The 18,731-nt window shown below is 29.5% G+C and overlaps 1 protein-coding gene and 1 long non-coding RNA gene across 9 annotated transcripts in view; one reads left to right on the top strand and one right to left on the bottom strand.

The window, feature by feature from the left end:
• Nucleotides 1-1,930: 1,930 nt before the first annotated feature.
• LOC139426711 (uncharacterized) lies at nt 1,931-7,636 on the bottom strand. The gene is made up of 3 exons (XR_015429476.1): nt 7,533-7,636; nt 7,324-7,429; nt 1,931-2,061 (listed from the first exon to the last, which is right to left on the bottom strand). It is a non-coding gene; the product is annotated as an uncharacterized LOC139426711 (long non-coding RNA).
• Nucleotides 7,637-9,507: 1,871 nt separating this feature from the next.
• The window catches only part of garz (Sec7 domain-containing protein garz), an 87,047-nt gene continuing 77,823 nt past the window's right edge, over nt 9,508-18,731 (top strand). For 7 of the 8 annotated variants that reach the window (XM_071187106.1, XM_071187105.1, XM_087152549.1 and 4 more), the window contains exons 1-3: nt 9,640-9,903; nt 12,516-12,638; nt 17,270-17,468. In XM_071187106.1, coding sequence (XP_071043207.1) covers nt 12,537-12,638; nt 17,270-17,468 — 301 coding nt within the window. In that variant the 5' untranslated portion in view covers nt 9,640-9,903; nt 12,516-12,536. Of the gene's footprint in view, nt 9,618-9,639; nt 9,904-12,515; nt 12,639-17,269; nt 17,469-18,731 lie in introns of those variants that run through there. The other variant, XM_016051529.4, reaches the window with a different exon arrangement.

Genomic DNA, 18,731 nt, shown 5'->3' with positions numbered 1-18,731 from the left:
AGCCCTGGGCCTATCTTTATTTGAGGGCCTTTTATGAGTAATTTTAGATTTAAAAAAAATTTAATTTGAATAATTTTTGAAAATTACTTTATTTAAAGAATAAAAAACAAATAAATTATTTTATAAATAATGTATTTATTTTTCATTCTATACAATTAATTATAAAAGCTTTAATACATTATTTGTATAGAATACTTAAGGGAGCAACACTTTTCACGCTTTTTGATTAGAGCTCCTGAATCACAGTATAGGCGCCTTATTTTTGCTAGACTAAGTCTCTATCCCATCATTAAAATCAATTTCCTGCAAGACATTCAATTCTCATGAATGGCAAATAACTCACATTCTTTCGTAAGTATACTATTTCTAGCTCACTTTTTTTTTATTAATTCTAGCCTGGTGAATGAATGTTCGCTACTCCAATTAGTTATCATAAATTAAAAAAATCAAAGTGAAATGTCAATGTTTGGGAATGTGTCTTTGAGATTATTGCTTTTTACTATCATCTATGCCTAATTGGCCTAACTTATTCTCCTTGGGCAAATAATGCAGGAAATGCTCTAATTCTTGCTTTAGCTCTTTTTCATTTGTAACATTGGTAGAGAATCTTCAAGAATTATTACAGTGAAGCATTAGTTCCTTGGACTTTAAAGAATTCAAATTTGAAAAAAAATCTAAGAAGAATTAATTATTGGTTTATACGCCATTGAACGATATTTTTCATTTACACATACTAATAAAACAAAAAATTAAATTTAAGTTATCGTCTTGAAAATTTCCCGGGCATGTTTTTCTTTTGGGAATGTTGTTGTCTTTTCTTGTATAATAGGAAGAAAAAAAAGAAAGAAATTCATCTGCTAAATATCATGTTTAGAACTAAAAATCATCATTCCTTCCGAGAATGAGGATTCTGGGTAGTAGATATAGGCTGGAAAAAAAGCCAGTTAAGTTACTTGCCAAGAAACAATTGGCGATCGCAACGCTCGAATACGCCATCTGGGGAGAGACCGGTTTCATGCTTTTGGCCCTTCTCTCTTTCCCTCTCCTCCTCGTTTCAGTTGTATAAGAATGTACTACGATATTTTCCTTTCTTATTTAATAAAAATATTTTTTTTAATTTCCGTGATACTTTTCTTCAGAACCATGTTTAATATAGTTTTCCAACTTGAAAGATTTTAATCTATATGAAAATTAAGAGAGAAACTAACGTACTTCATTCCTCTATGACTCTCCACACGCTAAGGGAGAAAGCAGGCGAAGTGTTGCCGTAGGTAGAGACAAAGAACTTATACGCTTCGAGTAAAGAAGGGAAACTTCCTATACTATCAATGCTAAATCATAACGATCTTTTCCCTCAACTAGGGCGCTGAATGTGTAATGCAGGAAAGCTACCGTCAAGAGCGATTGAAGAACGGGGCAAATCGTTTGACTTTCACCCAATGCAGTCATATTTTCTCCATTAGTTATAATCGGATTCGATTTTGCTTTTAAATTTTCCTCAGTTCACGAATTTAGCAGGATTATAATTTATTTTAAAGTAGTAAATATTTAACAAAAGTAATTTTTCTTTAAAAAAAATAATTCATTCCCCCCTTGAAAAAAAAACTTTTTTGATTTGTTATTTTCTCCGTGTGTGTATATATATAAAAGCTGTATTATGTAAAAAAAATTTTAAGCTGCATATATTTAGAGTTTTAAAAAAATAAACAATGCAGAATTTTTTTATCTTTATTAAACTTATCTAAAAAAAAATTCTGTTTGGCTACATATTTTAAAAATATACTTTTCAATAAAATAAAAATCACACAAATAATATTGTATACATTTTGTACAATATATAAATATTTGAACAAGTTTGTGAAATAAAATAACATGAAATTAAAAAGATGCAATATTGATTCATTGGAACTGCACTAGGAACAGGTCTATGCATTTTTTCTGATACATATTCCTCAACTTTAAAATGCCTTGAACACAATCTTCATCTGTTGTGCAGTCAGTCTGTCAGCATCAACATTATGTAACGATACAATTTTGCTGGCCTCTAACCATTTCTTGCACCTAATATTATAAAAATAAATGCACTGAAATCACAAAGTAAGATTAAATTGTTAGTAGGACAATAAGAATGCTGTCTAATTCGACAACGGAACTTAAAACGTATTTTTGTTAAGTATTAATATTTTATTAAATAGTTTCAAAAAAGCAGGCAGTGTTTAAAGAAAATATTTAGAAAGGAAATTTTATAACAAAACAATTCATTAGGTGTTTAAATAACAAAAGTAATTAAATTTATGTTTTACTGGCAGGGTCATCTTCATAGCATGCAGGGCCCCAGGGCACAAAAATATTTTAGACCTATAATGTGTCATAATGTTTAAAAATAAACTAAAAAACTTCACATACAAAAAATAAATCATTAAGATACAGTCCCTGGCCAAATTAATAGAAGCACTAATAAGATTCGATACAAAATTATAATTATAAAGCCTCTTTGTTTTTACGTAGCTGAAACCGGTTTGCACTTGTTTACGTTAGTGTATCAATTGGTTAACATTGTAATGAAATATATGTTAAAAATAAATAATAATAAGAGGTATGTGAAAAATCTCCTGAATAAAAATCCATTTGTACGTTTAATTATAAAAGTATTAACATGTATATTAATACTTTTATAATTAAATACATTATATTAATAAATTAACGCGTATGTTTAATTATAAAAGTATAGTATGTAAACTCGTGCAAATCATGTCATTATTAAAAAACTACAGTGCATCTATTAATTTGACCTAATTATTATAATATAATAATATAGTACCTGATACAATAAATAATCTGTATATTTATAGCATTTCGTCGAATTTATATTATATACCGCCTAATTTAACCAATTGATACATAAACGTAAACATGTACAAACCGGTTTCAGTCGCGTAAATACAATAAAGCTGTATAGTATCACCTGAGTAATTAAGATTTTACGTCGAATCTTTTAGTTCGTCTAATAATTTGGCCAGGGACTGTATAATGCAATAATTTTAACTTATTTTGATTACCACAAAAAATCAAATAAAGCACTTTTAAACAATGCAGAGTTTAAAAAAAAATTTATATGCTAACCAGTTGTAATCCTCATATAATAAAATAATTTTAAAAACCATGGAAGTCAATTAAAAAAACAAAAATAAACATGAATAGGTATAACAAATGAGAAAAAAATTCAAAAATTATGAATTATTTTATCAAACTAAACAGTTATTGAAACATCTTTTTTAATGCTCAGGTACCTAAAATTTCACGAGGGTCTAAAGTTTTCATTCCAACGAAGAAAAATATTTTTCGGTTGACGTTTTAAGTTTTCTTGGTGATAAACTACTCCAATTATTGGTGCTTGATAAGCAATCACCATTTGTAGAAAAAAAAATGCATACTCTATATAAAAAAAAAATTTAATAATATATAAGGTAATGTTTTTATTCTTAAATTCTTTTTAATGCAATTTTTAAAAAAAGTAAGATTCTCTAGGGCCCCCTGAGAAAATGGGGTCCCCGGGCATTGCCCTAGTGTGCCTATAGGTAAAGACGGTACCGTTTACTGGACATTTAGAGCTCACAGTATATAACTGCTATTTATATATATATATATATATATATATATATATATATATATATATATATATATATATATATATATATATATATATATATTTCGTTTCTTTCTTTTATTTTCTTTTTTGGTTTTTTTATTGCAAACATTAACCAGGATTTCAGGAAAAAAAATGTGTGAAAACAAATTGCTTTTACAATCAGAAAAGGTGATCAGTCTTCTCAGAATTTACATTACAACCCGTTTAACACAATTCATTATTAATTGAAATCCAAAACAAAGCTTTCAAATTTAATATGGTATTAAGGTAAATCAGTTTTTAATTTTTGACTGATCTAGCTATTTTCCTTATTTTTAATCTGAAGTGCAAGTTTGGTTAATTTGCAAATTACCTTTCATTTATTTTTTTTTCCATTTATATCTTTCTTTCTTTTTGGACATTTTTTTTTTCAAAAATTTTAGTTCGGATATTTTTTTTAAAGTAATTTTTGTGCAGAGATCTTAATTGATTATTTAATTAGTCACAATTGTGTGTTAGGAAATTCAAATATTTTATTTCTATTTTAAACGTGTTTTTGAAGTGTATTTGGTTACTAAATTTTTCAATTTGTGTTTGATAATTTTCATATCTATATGCTGGAATTAAAGTTCAGAAATAAAGAAACGATTTGTTTATGGAAATTACTGATCTAGAACAGAGCTATGAAAAATTTACCAACGTTGGACTAAAGCATTAATCTCTGGTTGTACTTCAATTTAAATTCTAACAACAATTATTTTATTCATTTTCCAAACTATTTCTGTCAGTTTTAACATTTCTTGATTTAATTTAAAATTTCTGCCACACCGCAATTGCATTCATATATTAAAATTGACTTTCAATAATTATTGCAGTTGCATTACGAAGAGAAAAAAATTTAAATGGTATTTTCATCTTAACCCTAAACACTACAGTAAAACAAAAATATAAATTCTACTAACCAGAAAATCATAGAAGCTGTAACACATAAAACAATAAATTTGAAAATAATTTCTCGAAACATTTCTTATGACAATGAATTCACTGCAAATAAAAATTTCAACAGTAAATACAAGCAATGTATAAAAAATAATTGTTTCAATTGAAACACCAAGTATGAAAAAAAAAATTTAAAATCATAATCTATAATTTTTGCTATTTACATGAGTGTTTTTTTTTTTTTTTTAAATCAATAAAAATTCAAGAAATCGTTTTATGAGAACTGTAAAAAAGAAAAAAAAAAAAAAAAAAAAAAAAAAACCTTAAAGGATACGTGAAAAAGTTCGAATTGGCCCAAGAAGATATTTTGAAAACCGCTTTATCAGAGATGAAACTTGATAGGAAAAAAAGTTTGTTTCTTCGATTCCAAAACACATTTTGAAAATCATAACATCAGATGAAAGTTGTTTCTGTTTCTTTGTTAAGAGGAATCATAAATTAACACTGATAGTGAAGGAGAAATTGAAGCTTATTTTTCTTTGAGTTCTGAGTAGGAGGGAGGGAATGTCGAACATCTAATAGACCATTGTAAACCATTCGGCGTGTGAGAACAATTATTCTTTGACGATAAAATGCAGAGCAGTATTGAGTAAGAGGCATAACAAAACTTTCTTTAAGTCACTTGTAAAGGAAAGGGATGGGATTTTAATAAAAACATTTTAATTATCAAGAGTCCGATGCAGTTTTTCTTTTTAGTCCAAGGAAAGAAATTGAAGCTCAGCTTTCTAGTAGTCTCAGGAACGTAGACAAAATATGCAGCATAGACATGGAAAACGAATGATCGTTTAGTTCCACTGTGCGTAGGTATCATTTATAATAAACAAAAAGTTTAATGATTGAAGAGTTTATTTTTTGTTGAAGAATTGATGAATTATTAATTGCCATAAGTTGAAGAAGAATTTGACTGCTTATTTACCAACTGTCCATTTGAATAAATGATTTGAAGTTATTCCATATTTTTGATGTACCCTCTTCCGAAGTTGATTTATTTAATTTCAAATGAGAGATATTCCATATTTTTGATGTACCGTACCCCGTTCCCGACCGTTTAATCCTGGCGCTTATAACGTCGTTGCCGAGTGGAAGGATTATAACAGGTCTTAAGTCGGGAAAGAGGGTACAAAATTTATTAACTAATTATTGGACAAAAGCAGTCATGAGAGTGAGTAAGAGTGAACACGAAAAGTTGTGCTCCTTGGTTATATGTTAGGGAAAATCTTGCAAAGTAAAATCCGTAAAATGTCTTAATTTAGGGAAAGAGGGAAATCTCAGTAATTGTTATTGGTTTATGAAATAGATCGAACGTTTCCCGCACAGAGCAAAGGGAAAAATGTCCTGCTCTTAATTAAATGCATACTTGAGCCAAAAATTGATTAAGAACAGGATGTGGCTTTTAAAAGTGTGAGAAAGTATTTCGATTTGAATAATTAATTAGGATAACATAAAAAGATTAATAGAAGCGTTACATCCCCCCTCGCCAAAAATGTTTAGTTACAAACCAAAAATTTTAAAAAATTATCTATTTGCAAAATCTTCCCTATGGTAGAAGTATAATTAAAATGAAAAAAAAAATCTATTAAATGAAAAAATTTGTAATGTTAACATTATATAAAAGTAAAATGAATTATAAAACATTTATAACATATTATGGCTTTTGACTGCATTATTAAAGCTGAATACAGCAATGATAACAGAGATACAGCCCTTCACAAAATATCTTTTCATAAAAACGGACCCTTCACAAAATATTTTAATTTAAAAACGGACCCTTCAAAAAATATCTTTTCATAAAAACGGACCCTTCACAAAATATTTTAATTTAAAAACGGACCCTTCAAAAAATAATTTATCTTTTAATCGGACCCTTCACAAATTTGTTTTTCCTCATTATTGTTTTGTTAATCAAATAAACCCTTCCCGGGAGGGGAGGGGGAAGAAAGACAGATGTAAACGAACTAAATTTTGACTTCGGCAAGTGCTCCTTCCTTAATTCGTTCGAAATTAATATTCTGCGTTCAGCAGTATAGGCTAAATACCAATTATTTGTATGTTTTAATTATAATTTTACAGTGTTGAGCATAATCTTGTATGTCTTTACAATTTAGAAACTCCTTGAAAAAGTTTTTTTGCAATAACGCACCCTATTTGCACACATCCACAAAAGCGGAACCTGGTTGAAAGAATGTGACTTAACGTTTATTTTATATTCACAAATTACGAGTAATTTTTTCACAATTTTACGAAAACGGATCTGTCACAAAATGTCTGGACAGACCCCTAATATATATATATATAACTACTATAAACCACTCTATAAATATTATATGAATAAAAAAAGTAACACTTTTTACACTTAACATTATTAAAATAATTTCATATATGTAATGAACTTTCAAAAATTTAAAATGTCAGATTTATAGATCCATTTCACATTTCTTGAAAAACATTAAATTTTTACTTAGTTACATAATAGATGGATATACATAAATTTCATTTGTAAATATTTAATTCCGACCAAAAAAGCTCAACGCACTTATGGAATTATACAGAATTTTAAAACCAAATAAAATTAAATTAAAGCCAGACACTATAAATTAGTCTCACATTTAGTTACAATTCTAAGTCAGTCTATCTGTCAGTCAATCATTGAAAAATAATATACTGAAATCTTCGAAAACGCTTAACTATTTACTTACATTTCGATATTTTGAGGAAGGCGAAACAATTTCCAATTTGAATAACCCGCTCTATTTACATCGCAGTAAGCACATCTATCATAATTCTTTGAGCACAGAAGAATCACTGAAAAATATTGAAAGAAAAAAAGAGGATTACAATCATTATCAAGATTGAAAACAAGGAGAGAAAAAATCAACAGAAGATAGGTTATACAAAACGTAAATACTTGTGAGGGATAATTGTCAAATTAACATCCACCATTGATTGATTTCTCATGTGCTTCTCTCTCCAAACTCTTCTTCCAAAACTAGGGATGATATTGCGCATGCGCTGCGCCCCTGGAGATAAATTTCTCCTCCATACACGAAGCGCTGGCATTGTGCCAAATTTTGTTACGACTTTCGCGAGTTTCCCATCTTCACACAGGTCCCGCAGTGGACTGATCGTTAAGACACGGTTCCCAGCAGACCACCGAAGTCAAGCATCACCTTAAAGTGCTCGACTTCGCGTGCAGGTCGTCGGGCTACCAAAGCGGGGGTGCCATCCCCTCTGCAGAGGATCAAAATTGTGATGGCATGTCTTCGGATCATCCTCAGGGATGTTTCCCAGACCGACGCCAATAGCCCATCGTGCAGCTCTAGTGTGACGCAAATGAACTATAACAACCCATCTCCACAATTATGCAATCTTTGGTAGAGAGTTCTCTACGCCACCTGCAGCCCATTTCGATCGCCAATTTCCTCTTCCATCTAATCTAATCTAGGAGGTTGTTCGGGGTGCCTGAGGCCGGAACGGCCCTTTACCCCTTCATCTTGTGATAAGTTCAATGAGGTAGTTCCTTAAGGTGGATAGTAGGATGATGATTCTAAGTAGAAATAAGATGGTAGCTTGACTGAGTTGTCGGCGTCATGGAGTAGTGAGGATCACTATGTCTTGTTTTCGGGAAGTAGAGATCGGAGTAATTGGACTAACTCCTCGTTCTGTAGTAGTTCTTGCAGCTCCCGGAAGATCTGCAGGAATTTGTTTGCGGTTTCGTTGGCACTCTTGGGCTGTCTCTGCTTCTGCTGTGGTTTTCTCCTTGGCCTGGCATAACAGCCTGAAAAACAGGCAGGGTGATTTCCATCGCAGTTGATGCAGGTAGCAGGAAGGCTTTTGGGCTTGGTGCATTGAAATGTAAAATGGGCTCCCGCACACTTCATACATGCAGGTTCATTTGGACAGTTCTTTTGGGTATGGCCAAACTTTTGGACTTCAAATCGACCTCCTCTAAATCGCTCTATCTGCACGGTAGTAGAAAGAAGCTGCTTGATGTTGATGCATTCTCTATTCTCAGGGCTGTCTGGTAGTAGGATCAGGAAAAGGGGGAGGAGCTTATATCCTTCGCCACGCCTCTTCTTGTACTGCTCTATTCTGATTGGCCGATGACCGCTAGCTATGAGTTCTTCTTCCAAGATGGGAATCTTAGAGTCTATTGGGAGTCCTTTAACGAGGAATTTGAGTTTTCTGCAATTCTTTTGAGGAATTTCTATCTGAATCTGATCTGTTGTCTCATCTGAGGATGTGGCTACAGGTTCCGAGATGTTGTTAGTAGTTGAGATGTCCAAATTCTCTGTGGGTTCTGGAGTGGGAGTTTTCTTCCTCTTCTTTTTCTTTGGGGGCTCGGATTCCGGTTCCGTGGAATTTTCAGCACTGATTTCAGGTGTCTGCTTGGGCTGCTCTGGTACTGTTTCAGTTTGAACTGAGGTCATTTCAGGTTCAGGTGTCTCAATGGCTGTATCAGTCTTTGCAGCTGCGGCTTCCACCATCGTCGGAATAGCTGGGGAGTCTCTAATACTATTCAATATTAGCATCTCTTCGGCTAAGAACTTCTTCTCGTAAAGGCGTTCGATGTGAATGGTCGAGTACTCTTGTTCGTAACCTTTAGCAATCTCGGCATCAATGTTGATCGCTTGTCTTTGTGTGTGCTCGAAGCTTTCATCGAAAGAAGTCCCATAATTCAATGAATAGGCATAACTCCTCTGTTTCTTTCTAATATCAGCGAGATCCAGTTCTGGTTCACGTTGAGTACGGAAGGTCTTCCCTCCGCGGCCGGAACGATGGTTTGCCATGATAGCACAGAGCTCGGTTATAATACAGCCTTACTCTTCGGAGTCTGGAACGAGAATGGGTGGTGATTCCCTCTTCACGTGACGTCATTCCCTTATGAGGATGGTACCAGCTGGACATGGAGTCTAGCTGGAACATATTTTTCTGTGTAATCTTCAGATACTTAAAAAGAGAACTAATGGTGTAAAAAGAAGCAGCTGGAAGCGTAAGAATACAAAGTTAAAGTTATAGAGAAATTCAGTTGAATGGCAACATCAACTATCATGTTGTTGTCGTGTCTGTTAAAAAGTTACATTTTCTATTCTGTATAAGATGACAAGAAAGGAAATTGAATTATTTCTGAAATAAAAGTTTAAATTGCCACTCTAAAGATGATTGATAATTTTCATTACATTTGCTAATATTATAGAGGTGTAAATTGCTGACTTCCAAAGAAAATGATTTTTGACATTTAATTAAATTATTTTTATTACTATTTATATTTTTGAAAGGTATTAATGAAATTGTGAAATCTTTTTATAGTGTTTTTAAATCTTTCCGTATTATTTTTCTTTACTTGAATACAGTTGTATTTATTGTTACATTCAATTCCAGAAAACATATTGTTTACCTTAGTACCGTTTCATCTGAAAAGGAAGTTAATTTCAGCTTTTGCATTTTAAATTATTCCTTTATAATGTTTGTGAATTGTTTTTTAATTTTAAGTCATGAAATTTGAAATCTTATTTACCTCGTGTTAGTTGGCTGTCGGCTGGGATCGAACGAAGGGCCTCTGATTCTATTGCCGGTTTTAACCTTGATGAGGAAGGCAGTGGATTCGTAAGCTTCATATAGTGGACGCAAATGTTGATGATTTATTTAATGGAATTTTTTTTATTAATATTGTTATGGTTTTCTTTTTCGAGATTTCATCATAAAAGCTGAGACTATCTGATATGAATTAAGATTTTATTTTAATGTGAAATGATGGCATTAATCTTTAAATCATATTGGTCTAATGCCAAGCAAATAGTTTGAAGGCTTGGTTATTCTTACAGTTTGATTTCCAATGACATAGTTATACTAAAAGATATTTCTGAATATTGGGACTCTTTCTGAAATTGCCTAGTAAAATCGTACGGGATCTTGTAATTGAATTAAATTTAAATAGATACATCTTGTAAAGAATTTGCATGAAAGTGGAAATGAATTTACTCATTTCAGTGATTTTCTTGTTGTTGTTAGTTTTATGCATGACACTATCTGGTTATTTACAAGCTGCTTGATATAGTATAATATTTTCTATCAGTGTTTTCATTACAGAAAAAAAAAGAAATGGGAGAGAATTTCTCACCCTTTCTCAAAAACAAGGTGAGATTTCAAAAAGTTAAGTGAGATTTCTAAAAATTAAGAAAATACGAATAGACTTGGAAAAAATATTTCTTTAATTATAATACATTTTTAACATCTTCTAATTTTTAAAGTATTGAATATTTCTGCTGCATCATCATATGGAAAATGTTTTATATCTACTTTTTCATCAGCTATTCTCATTAGGTTGCTCAAATGCTTATCAGTCAATCTGTTGCGATAATTTGTCTTAATTCGGTTTTGGTTGATAAATGACCTTGCAACAGATGCTAAACTATTTGGAATCACTAAGTAAATTTGTAGCATTCTGCACACAATTTCCTATCCTCTATATCTGCCAGCTTTTCAATTATTTCTGCTATAGAATAGTGAAGTTCGTTGAAGTTATTTCCATGTTCCATTTTTTTTCTGTAATGAAAACACTGAGTGTGCGAACTTCTCGCTTTATTAATTTTTTAATGCGAGTAAAGAAAAAATTATACAAGATTTTCGGGCTTTAGTGAAAGCACTGTTCTATCATTAATTTTATCTATAGAGACAGTTATGTTTGTTAAAAGATAATTTTTTGGTGAGATAGTGTTGAATTATTTGAAAAATAAAAGTTAAAGTTTTATCCCAAATGTGTAGTACAATTTCTTTTTTTAGATAAACATTAGCTGAAATAATCACTTTTTTTTAAATAAAAAGTTGCAGCATAATGACATGTTTATTTTTTTTTTTAATTAAAATTACCTAATAAAGAAAGGATCATAGTCTTCTTTCAAAGATTAAATTTAAAAAAAAAATTTTTTTACATAAAAAATTTACAGTAATTTTTAAAAAAAATCTTTGAAAGTGAAATGTCAAAAATTAGATATCTAAACTTAGTATTTGAAACAAAAATCTGATTTTTTACATTTAAAAAATAAAATTTTTTTTAAAAATTTAATTTTGGTATGTGAATACATTTTAAAATGTTTCATATGTCTAAACTTTTTTCGAAATTATGAGAAAGTTAACTAATTTAATAACAAAGAAAATTTTAAGTATAAGTAAGTAGCATCGTGTAAAAGATGGCAATACTAAAGAGATGAACCTTAGTTTTGCCTCAATGGTACTTTATAATCGGAAGTAGTGAAAGTTATTATTTGTATTTATTTTGGATCAAAATTTGGCCCACAGCAGACTGATTGTAAGATGAGTGATTGGGTGGGTGATGGCATGTCATTCTCAGACAGTCACCACATTATGCAGCTTTAGTGCAACATAAATAAAGTATTACTATTATATGGTTTTTGAACTCTGGAGAAGGTGTGTTATCACACCCAAGCTTTTCAAAAAAGTTTCCTAATTTGTAAAATCTAAATTAAGAGTACATTTATTAATAAATTTACTGCTGCAATTTTTTACTTTTTAACTCAAAGGACATTAAAACTCAAAGAAAATGTAAATAAAAATTTGTGTGTCAACTATATGAAAATATTTTGTTCAAAGTGCTCATGGATAATTAAAAGTTTTGATATGAATCATAGAATTATATAAATTAATAGCTCTTGTGAATTTTTTAAATTTGTGAAATTTGAAAGGAATTAAAGCAAGCATAAGTAACACCTGTGGTTTTAATGTCTAAAATAATTCAAAGTGCTTGATAATTTTAAACTAAGCTATATCTGCATCCAAGGTCTGAAAATATAACATTCATAATAATTTATTTGCTCACTTTTGATTTGCTTAGTGTTAAAATATTGTTATTTAAATATTAATTTATTTCTAGGTTAATATTTAGCTATTCAAGATGCCATCTCCAGACAATGCAATTTATATTATTGTTGGGGAGATGAATATGGTGATGACTGCAATGAAGAAAGGAAGTCGATGGTCTTCACATGTTCATCAAGTCATTATAATTTATTCTTTATTAAGATTTATTTTTACTAATGTACTATTACAGCTAATTTTTTTAAAAAACCCGAATGCATTCAGAATTACCCGCAGAAAACATTTTATTACTTCTCTAAGAGTGCTAATTATTAAGTAATTTTTAATCAAGAAACGCTTACTTTCATTTTTATCTGAAGCGAGAAGTTCCGTGATTATTCTCGAACTGACGTCACCTGTGTCCATCTGATCTGATGTTTGTTGACAATCATTGTGCATTGAAAGCCATATCATTCTAGCTTTTGCTTGAATTTTTATTACTAAATCCAACTGTTTTAGATTGCAAGCAAATATGTCTGAACAAAAATATGTATAATAAATTTAGCCCTAATGTAGCTTAATAAAAATATGAGCTTAATACAATATCATTTAATTTCAGTAGTATCCACTGGAGTATTATTAATAGTTGATGAAATGTTCCTAGATCTGAATATTTATAGTTCTGTAAAAAAGGTGTAAGAATGAGTTATGGATGGTATGATGACCTGATAGGATGTTTTATAATTACAAAATAATTTTATTATTTAAATTTTTAACCATTTTAAATGGAAGTGAAAAGAATGGTTGTGACCGCAGCAAAACTTTTAATTCATTCTCTTAAATAAAAAAATCAGAAAAGCATATACTGATTCTACTGATAATGTTGAATTGCATTAAAAATTAAATTACAATTAACATATAAAGAATAGCACCAAAACTATTTTACTTGCTATTAAAGTATTGATTTAAGTTAAAAGAAGTAGAAGAAATTAGTATATTTCACTAAAATTTATTAACTTACTATTAATTTATTTATTATTATTAAATTAATTTATTATTAATTAATTAATTTATTATTAATTAATTAATTTATTATTATAAAAATTAATTTATTATTAAAATTTATTAAATTTAGTGCATTAATTCCTCTATCCCAGATGTCTGAATTTCCCATTTTTCAGGATCGGCCAAAAAGTGTTGTTAATCAATGTTTTATCGATCCCAAATTGCAAAGTAAAAGTGTAATACATTTTAAAATAAGAAGAAGAAAAAAAGAAAAGCTCTCCTAATTTAAAAAAAGAAAAAAAATTGTAGAAAAAAAGCATTTAAAAGAATAATAAAAGTTGCAAGTTTAGACAAGAAAAAGAAGTTTAAAAATACAAAATTCTCATATTTTTTGAAAATAATTAAAATCACCAAATTAACCAATATGAAACAAAACCAATGATTAAAAAACACATATTTCATACCTAATTATATAATGGAAAAAACGATAAAAGGAAAACGTATTAATCTAAATAAAAACACTTGAAAATTATTGCATTGAAAAGATCGTTAAAAAAGGCCCAAAGTTAAATATAAAAACCCCGAACAAAGCAGGATCAGCGGAATTAAAGAAAAACTTTATCATAAAATTTATAAATTAAGAAAAATTTATTTCTTGAGAACGAAATTTATTGTAAAAAGAAAAAAAAAGCTAAAACATAGTGGAATCAGAAATGTATCACTTTTAAAACCAAAAAAACTCCTTTCTGCTTCATAAAATAATCGTCTGCTGCTGTAATAAGCAATTATATTACGATTTTTAAAACGAGAGCAGGTGTGATTCCACATCAAGAAAAACTTGCAAATGACACAGTACTTCTAAAAAATCAGAACTTGTTCAAAAGAAGAATATTGTTTCCTTAATCACTGTCAAATAGATAAATATAACAGGTGATTAAAAAAAGTTTTGTTCAGAATAAATAATGTATTCGAAATTATAAAACAATTTGTCATAATAAATCAAGAATAACAAAAACTGAGTAACTAAAATGGAATTAAAATAAATCTAACGTGTTAATACTCTTGAGCCAGAAGTTTCAAGTTCCATAACTCGGGCATCCAATTGACAACACTTAGAATCGGTTAAGAATGATAGAAGAATCTTGAAAATGTGGTGCATCTAATAGCAGTTGGTTCATAACAAAAAATTTTTTTTAATCCCCTATTGCGCGAGCGCAAATAACAATATTATAAAAAATAGACGAGTTAAATCTAACAACTTGATCGTGTGTCGAATTCTATGACAATTCACGGTTTTGGGATAAAATTTCGCTTACCCCTGACTATTCCCTGGGGTTTACGAATCCATAATCGGTCATTTTACTTTCAGAGGATATCATTCTTCAATTCCCAAATTTTCATTCCAGATTCTAAATTTAACATGATACAAGTTTAGAAAAATATTCAAGCTTATTTTTTATTTTTTAAAATGTCATGTTCTTATATGGAGTGGCAAAGCTATGTTGCGTTTTCAATTAAATGTTCCTAATTTTTTTTCATATTTAATTCACTTTTTTAAATAATGAGTTTTAAAAAAAACTAACCACTCAAATTTGGATTTTATCAAATGTTTTATGACTCTCTTTGAAATTAAATGCCAGATTGATGATTTTTGTATTTTCTCCCACTAGCACAGCCAATTATGTTAATTTCCTAAATTATAATTTACAAAATTCTGATTAATTTTTGAATGATTAAATTCAGCTTTACTATATTCCTACTTCACTATTGAATAAAAAATAGCCGTCTTTTAATCGTTTTCGTATTTCCATTCGACTTTTTCCAGTAAAGTATGGGAATGTATTTTTATTTCTCTTTCATCTTCTGTTCACTGATATGCGTGTGCAATGCATTTCCCTACCTTTTTTTTATTGTAGAAAAATATTATTTTTACAATATAATATTATTGCAGAATAATATAAATTTTGCTATTGATGTTTATTATCAGTCATGAATATGCAAGAATCTATGAATTCCATTTGCTATGTCACTCAAAAATTGATAGCTGGCATCAAACGTTTTCTATGCTTATCTGTTTTTTTTAGACACAAAAAGTAAAATATTTTAGGAGAAAGAAACTTGGGTGATATTATAATTTTTTCTTGTATTCATCTTTCCACCTGTTTTGATATATAGCATCCCCAATAAATATTTTAATATAGAAAAGCAATGTTGCATGAAAAAATACTTAAGCAACCTTATTTATCAGTGATTGTTGCTTGGTTTCATGTTGCAGAGGAGCTATAAAGAAAGAATAGTAAAATGTTAAGTACCTGGTAATGATATTATGTTGAAAATTGCAGTGGATTTTTCCACCCTATTCATATTACAAATGCCTAAAATTCATGATAAATTTATCACTAACATAAAATGAGTAAGTGCCAGTAATATGTCCCAAAAGTCCCCGAAATACATAATGAGTCAAATATTTATTAAAAATGGATGATTCTTTGTTACAGTACATGATAATTAAATTTCACACATAATTTTATATAGCTAAAAATAACAAGCCCTTTATTGGAGCAGTGATGGCTCAGGGGATAGAGCATTCTCCTTCCAATGAGGTGAAACGGTTTCGAATTCCAGTGATGGCTGGTCGATAAGAATTCCGCATTCAGCTTACACTGAGCACAGTACTGAGAGGAAATATCCTGTGGTAGACGGATCGTGGGTTAGAGTCCCTTTGCCGTCAGACTAACCGTGGGAGGTTCTCCTGGTTTTCTCCATGTAGGTGCGGGTTAGTTCCATGAAAAAGTCCTCCACAAAGACAAATTCCTCCTAATACTTGATCCAGGAGTTCCCTTGTCTTCTGGATTGAGTTCAAAATTACAAGGCTGCGTAGTTGAACATTAATAGCCATAAACCCAAAAATTGTGTCGGCTGTTCAACGACTTATAAAATAAAAACCCTTTAATGGTTTCAGCTGTAAACTTTGAGAATAACTTAGTTAAGCTAGAAGTTAAATATCATTATCTGATTACTTTTTTTAAATTCATTTTTAGATAATGCATTAAAAATATTAATTGTCTAATGATAATTTTATAAGGCAAAAATCAGTTAGAAAACTATTCATTCAATCAGTCCTAAGTCCTTGAAATTTTGAGTTTTTTAAGAGCCGTGTCAATATGTGAACATGAAAATAATCTTTATTTTTTTTTTCTTTAGAAATATGTTTTTGATTTGATTGAAACATAAGAGTTTTAAATATTTTAATTCTGTTAGATATTCAACTTTACCTACTATTGTAAAAGTGTTATGTTGGCATTGGCACCTTTTCATGTATTCTGAACTATCTTTCAATTATAGAAATTAAAAATAATGTTCTTGCAACTTTAGGGAAAAGATGTAGACCCTTAATATAAAGTTATTACACTATTAAGAATTAAAGTTATTACACTATTTCACATGTATAATTTCTGTTGACATGTTGTATTAACTGATCTTAGAATCAGATTGAAATATGTTTTTTCCTCCTTTTTGCAAATGTTTATTTATTTTAACTGATTTAAATGGATGAATCTTTCTATCTGAAAGCTACCCATCACACGAAATAATTATCAGAAAATGAACGTTTTCTGTTCCTAGTTCTATTCAACAAATTAGGTTTCTTGATTTCAGAAATAGTTATAAGCTGCTTTGCCAGTTTATATTTTGTGTAATTTCTAAAGTTCTGGAATTTAAAAAGGAAAAAAAATTTTTTTTCCTAATAATCGAAACTGTTCGATTTTTATTATTTTATAAGTTTAAAAATTTTTTTCTTATTATATTTAAAAATTATTTTTTTAGGAAGAGGAGCAAGATACATTATTAAAGAGTTTTACTGAACTTAAAGAGGTGTTGAATCAGGTCAATACATTAAATGATATAGAGCCTATAACATATTTGAAGCCTTTCTTGAATGTGATTCGTGCAGAGAACACTACAGGCCCTGTTACTGGTCTTGGATTGTCAGCTGTTAGCAAATTTCTTTCTTATGGACTAATTGGTAATTCTAAAAGAGTTTTTAATTTTTAAGGAGTGCACACTGGACCATTTAAGATTTCAAATGCTAAGAACTGGATCAGTGACTTAACTGTCACACACCAAGCTATCCCAATATCTTAGGATGAATTATTACAAAAGCAATATTACTACTGGAAGGTAACACACTATATAGATAGCAGATCGACAGAACGATTTATAATAAAAAGTTAAACTCTTTTGCTCTATAAAAGTAAAGTTAGAATTTTTGTCTTTAAAAATGTGTCAATATCATGTATATTGTGTTGATAATGAGTTTCAGGATTTGAAGCCTTAATAAAAAATACATTTTGCTCTGTTCTGAATGCTCCTCGCATTAAAATTGCAAGCTTGTCAATGTGTTACTTTAAACATGCCAGTATTGCTTGTAACATGGACTTAAAAATTATGTAGCATTGTTTATTTTATTAAGAATTTTTAGTCACTTTTTAAATTGTGGATGTAAGAGGCAGCTGATCTCTTTACTGCATACCTAACCTTTTGCATCCTGTTTTATTAAGTAAACACTCATTGTTAGAACTAAACAATAATAAAGCAATTTTATAATGTTTTTTCTTCAATTTTTTATTTTATTTTTATATAATATGTTGATGCTATTTAAATTTTGTTCAGAAAAAAATTATTCCAACAATAACATAAGAAAACTTGAAAGTGATAGCAATGAAATTTATTGTACTAAGAATATTTCCGGTTTAAAAAATAAACTTAAAAAAAAAAAATTTATGTGTAAATTAAAATGTAACTAGATAGGAAAGCTATATCTTTTTTTTTCTTTTTATTTATTAACTATTTTCTGACCTTTACAAGATGCATGGCTGTCCTCCAGGGTGCGTAGCGTTTTTAAAAAGCGCTTATTTTTTATTTACTTTTTTTAAAAGCCCTTAAAGTTCCCCTAAAAGCCCTAAAATTTGGTGTTTGTAAAAAGTGTTTAATTTTTTTATCTTTTTTTAAGAAGAAATTTTTTCTTTGCTGTATCAATTGCCATTCTAAATTACAAAAAATTCTTGATTTTTCGAATTTTCTTTGTAATATTTATCAGAAACTAGTCATTTTATCAGGATTATGTAAAGTTTTTGAAAATGTTTTTGAATTTTATTGATTTTATGTTTATATACACTCTATAACAAAAAAATCGGCGCACCAAGAAGGAGTTGTCCGATTGAAACGAAAATTGGTGGATAGGAAGACAGTGTACAGAATAGTAAATGATTAAAATTTCAGAACAATT

Source organism: Parasteatoda tepidariorum, chromosome 9 (genome assembly GCF_982258835.1).
Source record: "Parasteatoda tepidariorum strain Cologne lab strain chromosome 9, Ptep-v5.0, whole genome shotgun sequence".
NCBI classification, from domain to species: Eukaryota; Metazoa; Arthropoda; class Arachnida; order Araneae; family Theridiidae; genus Parasteatoda; species Parasteatoda tepidariorum.
The sequence above is the reverse complement of the archived record's forward strand: the minus strand, read 5'-3'. Positions and strand labels throughout refer to the sequence as shown.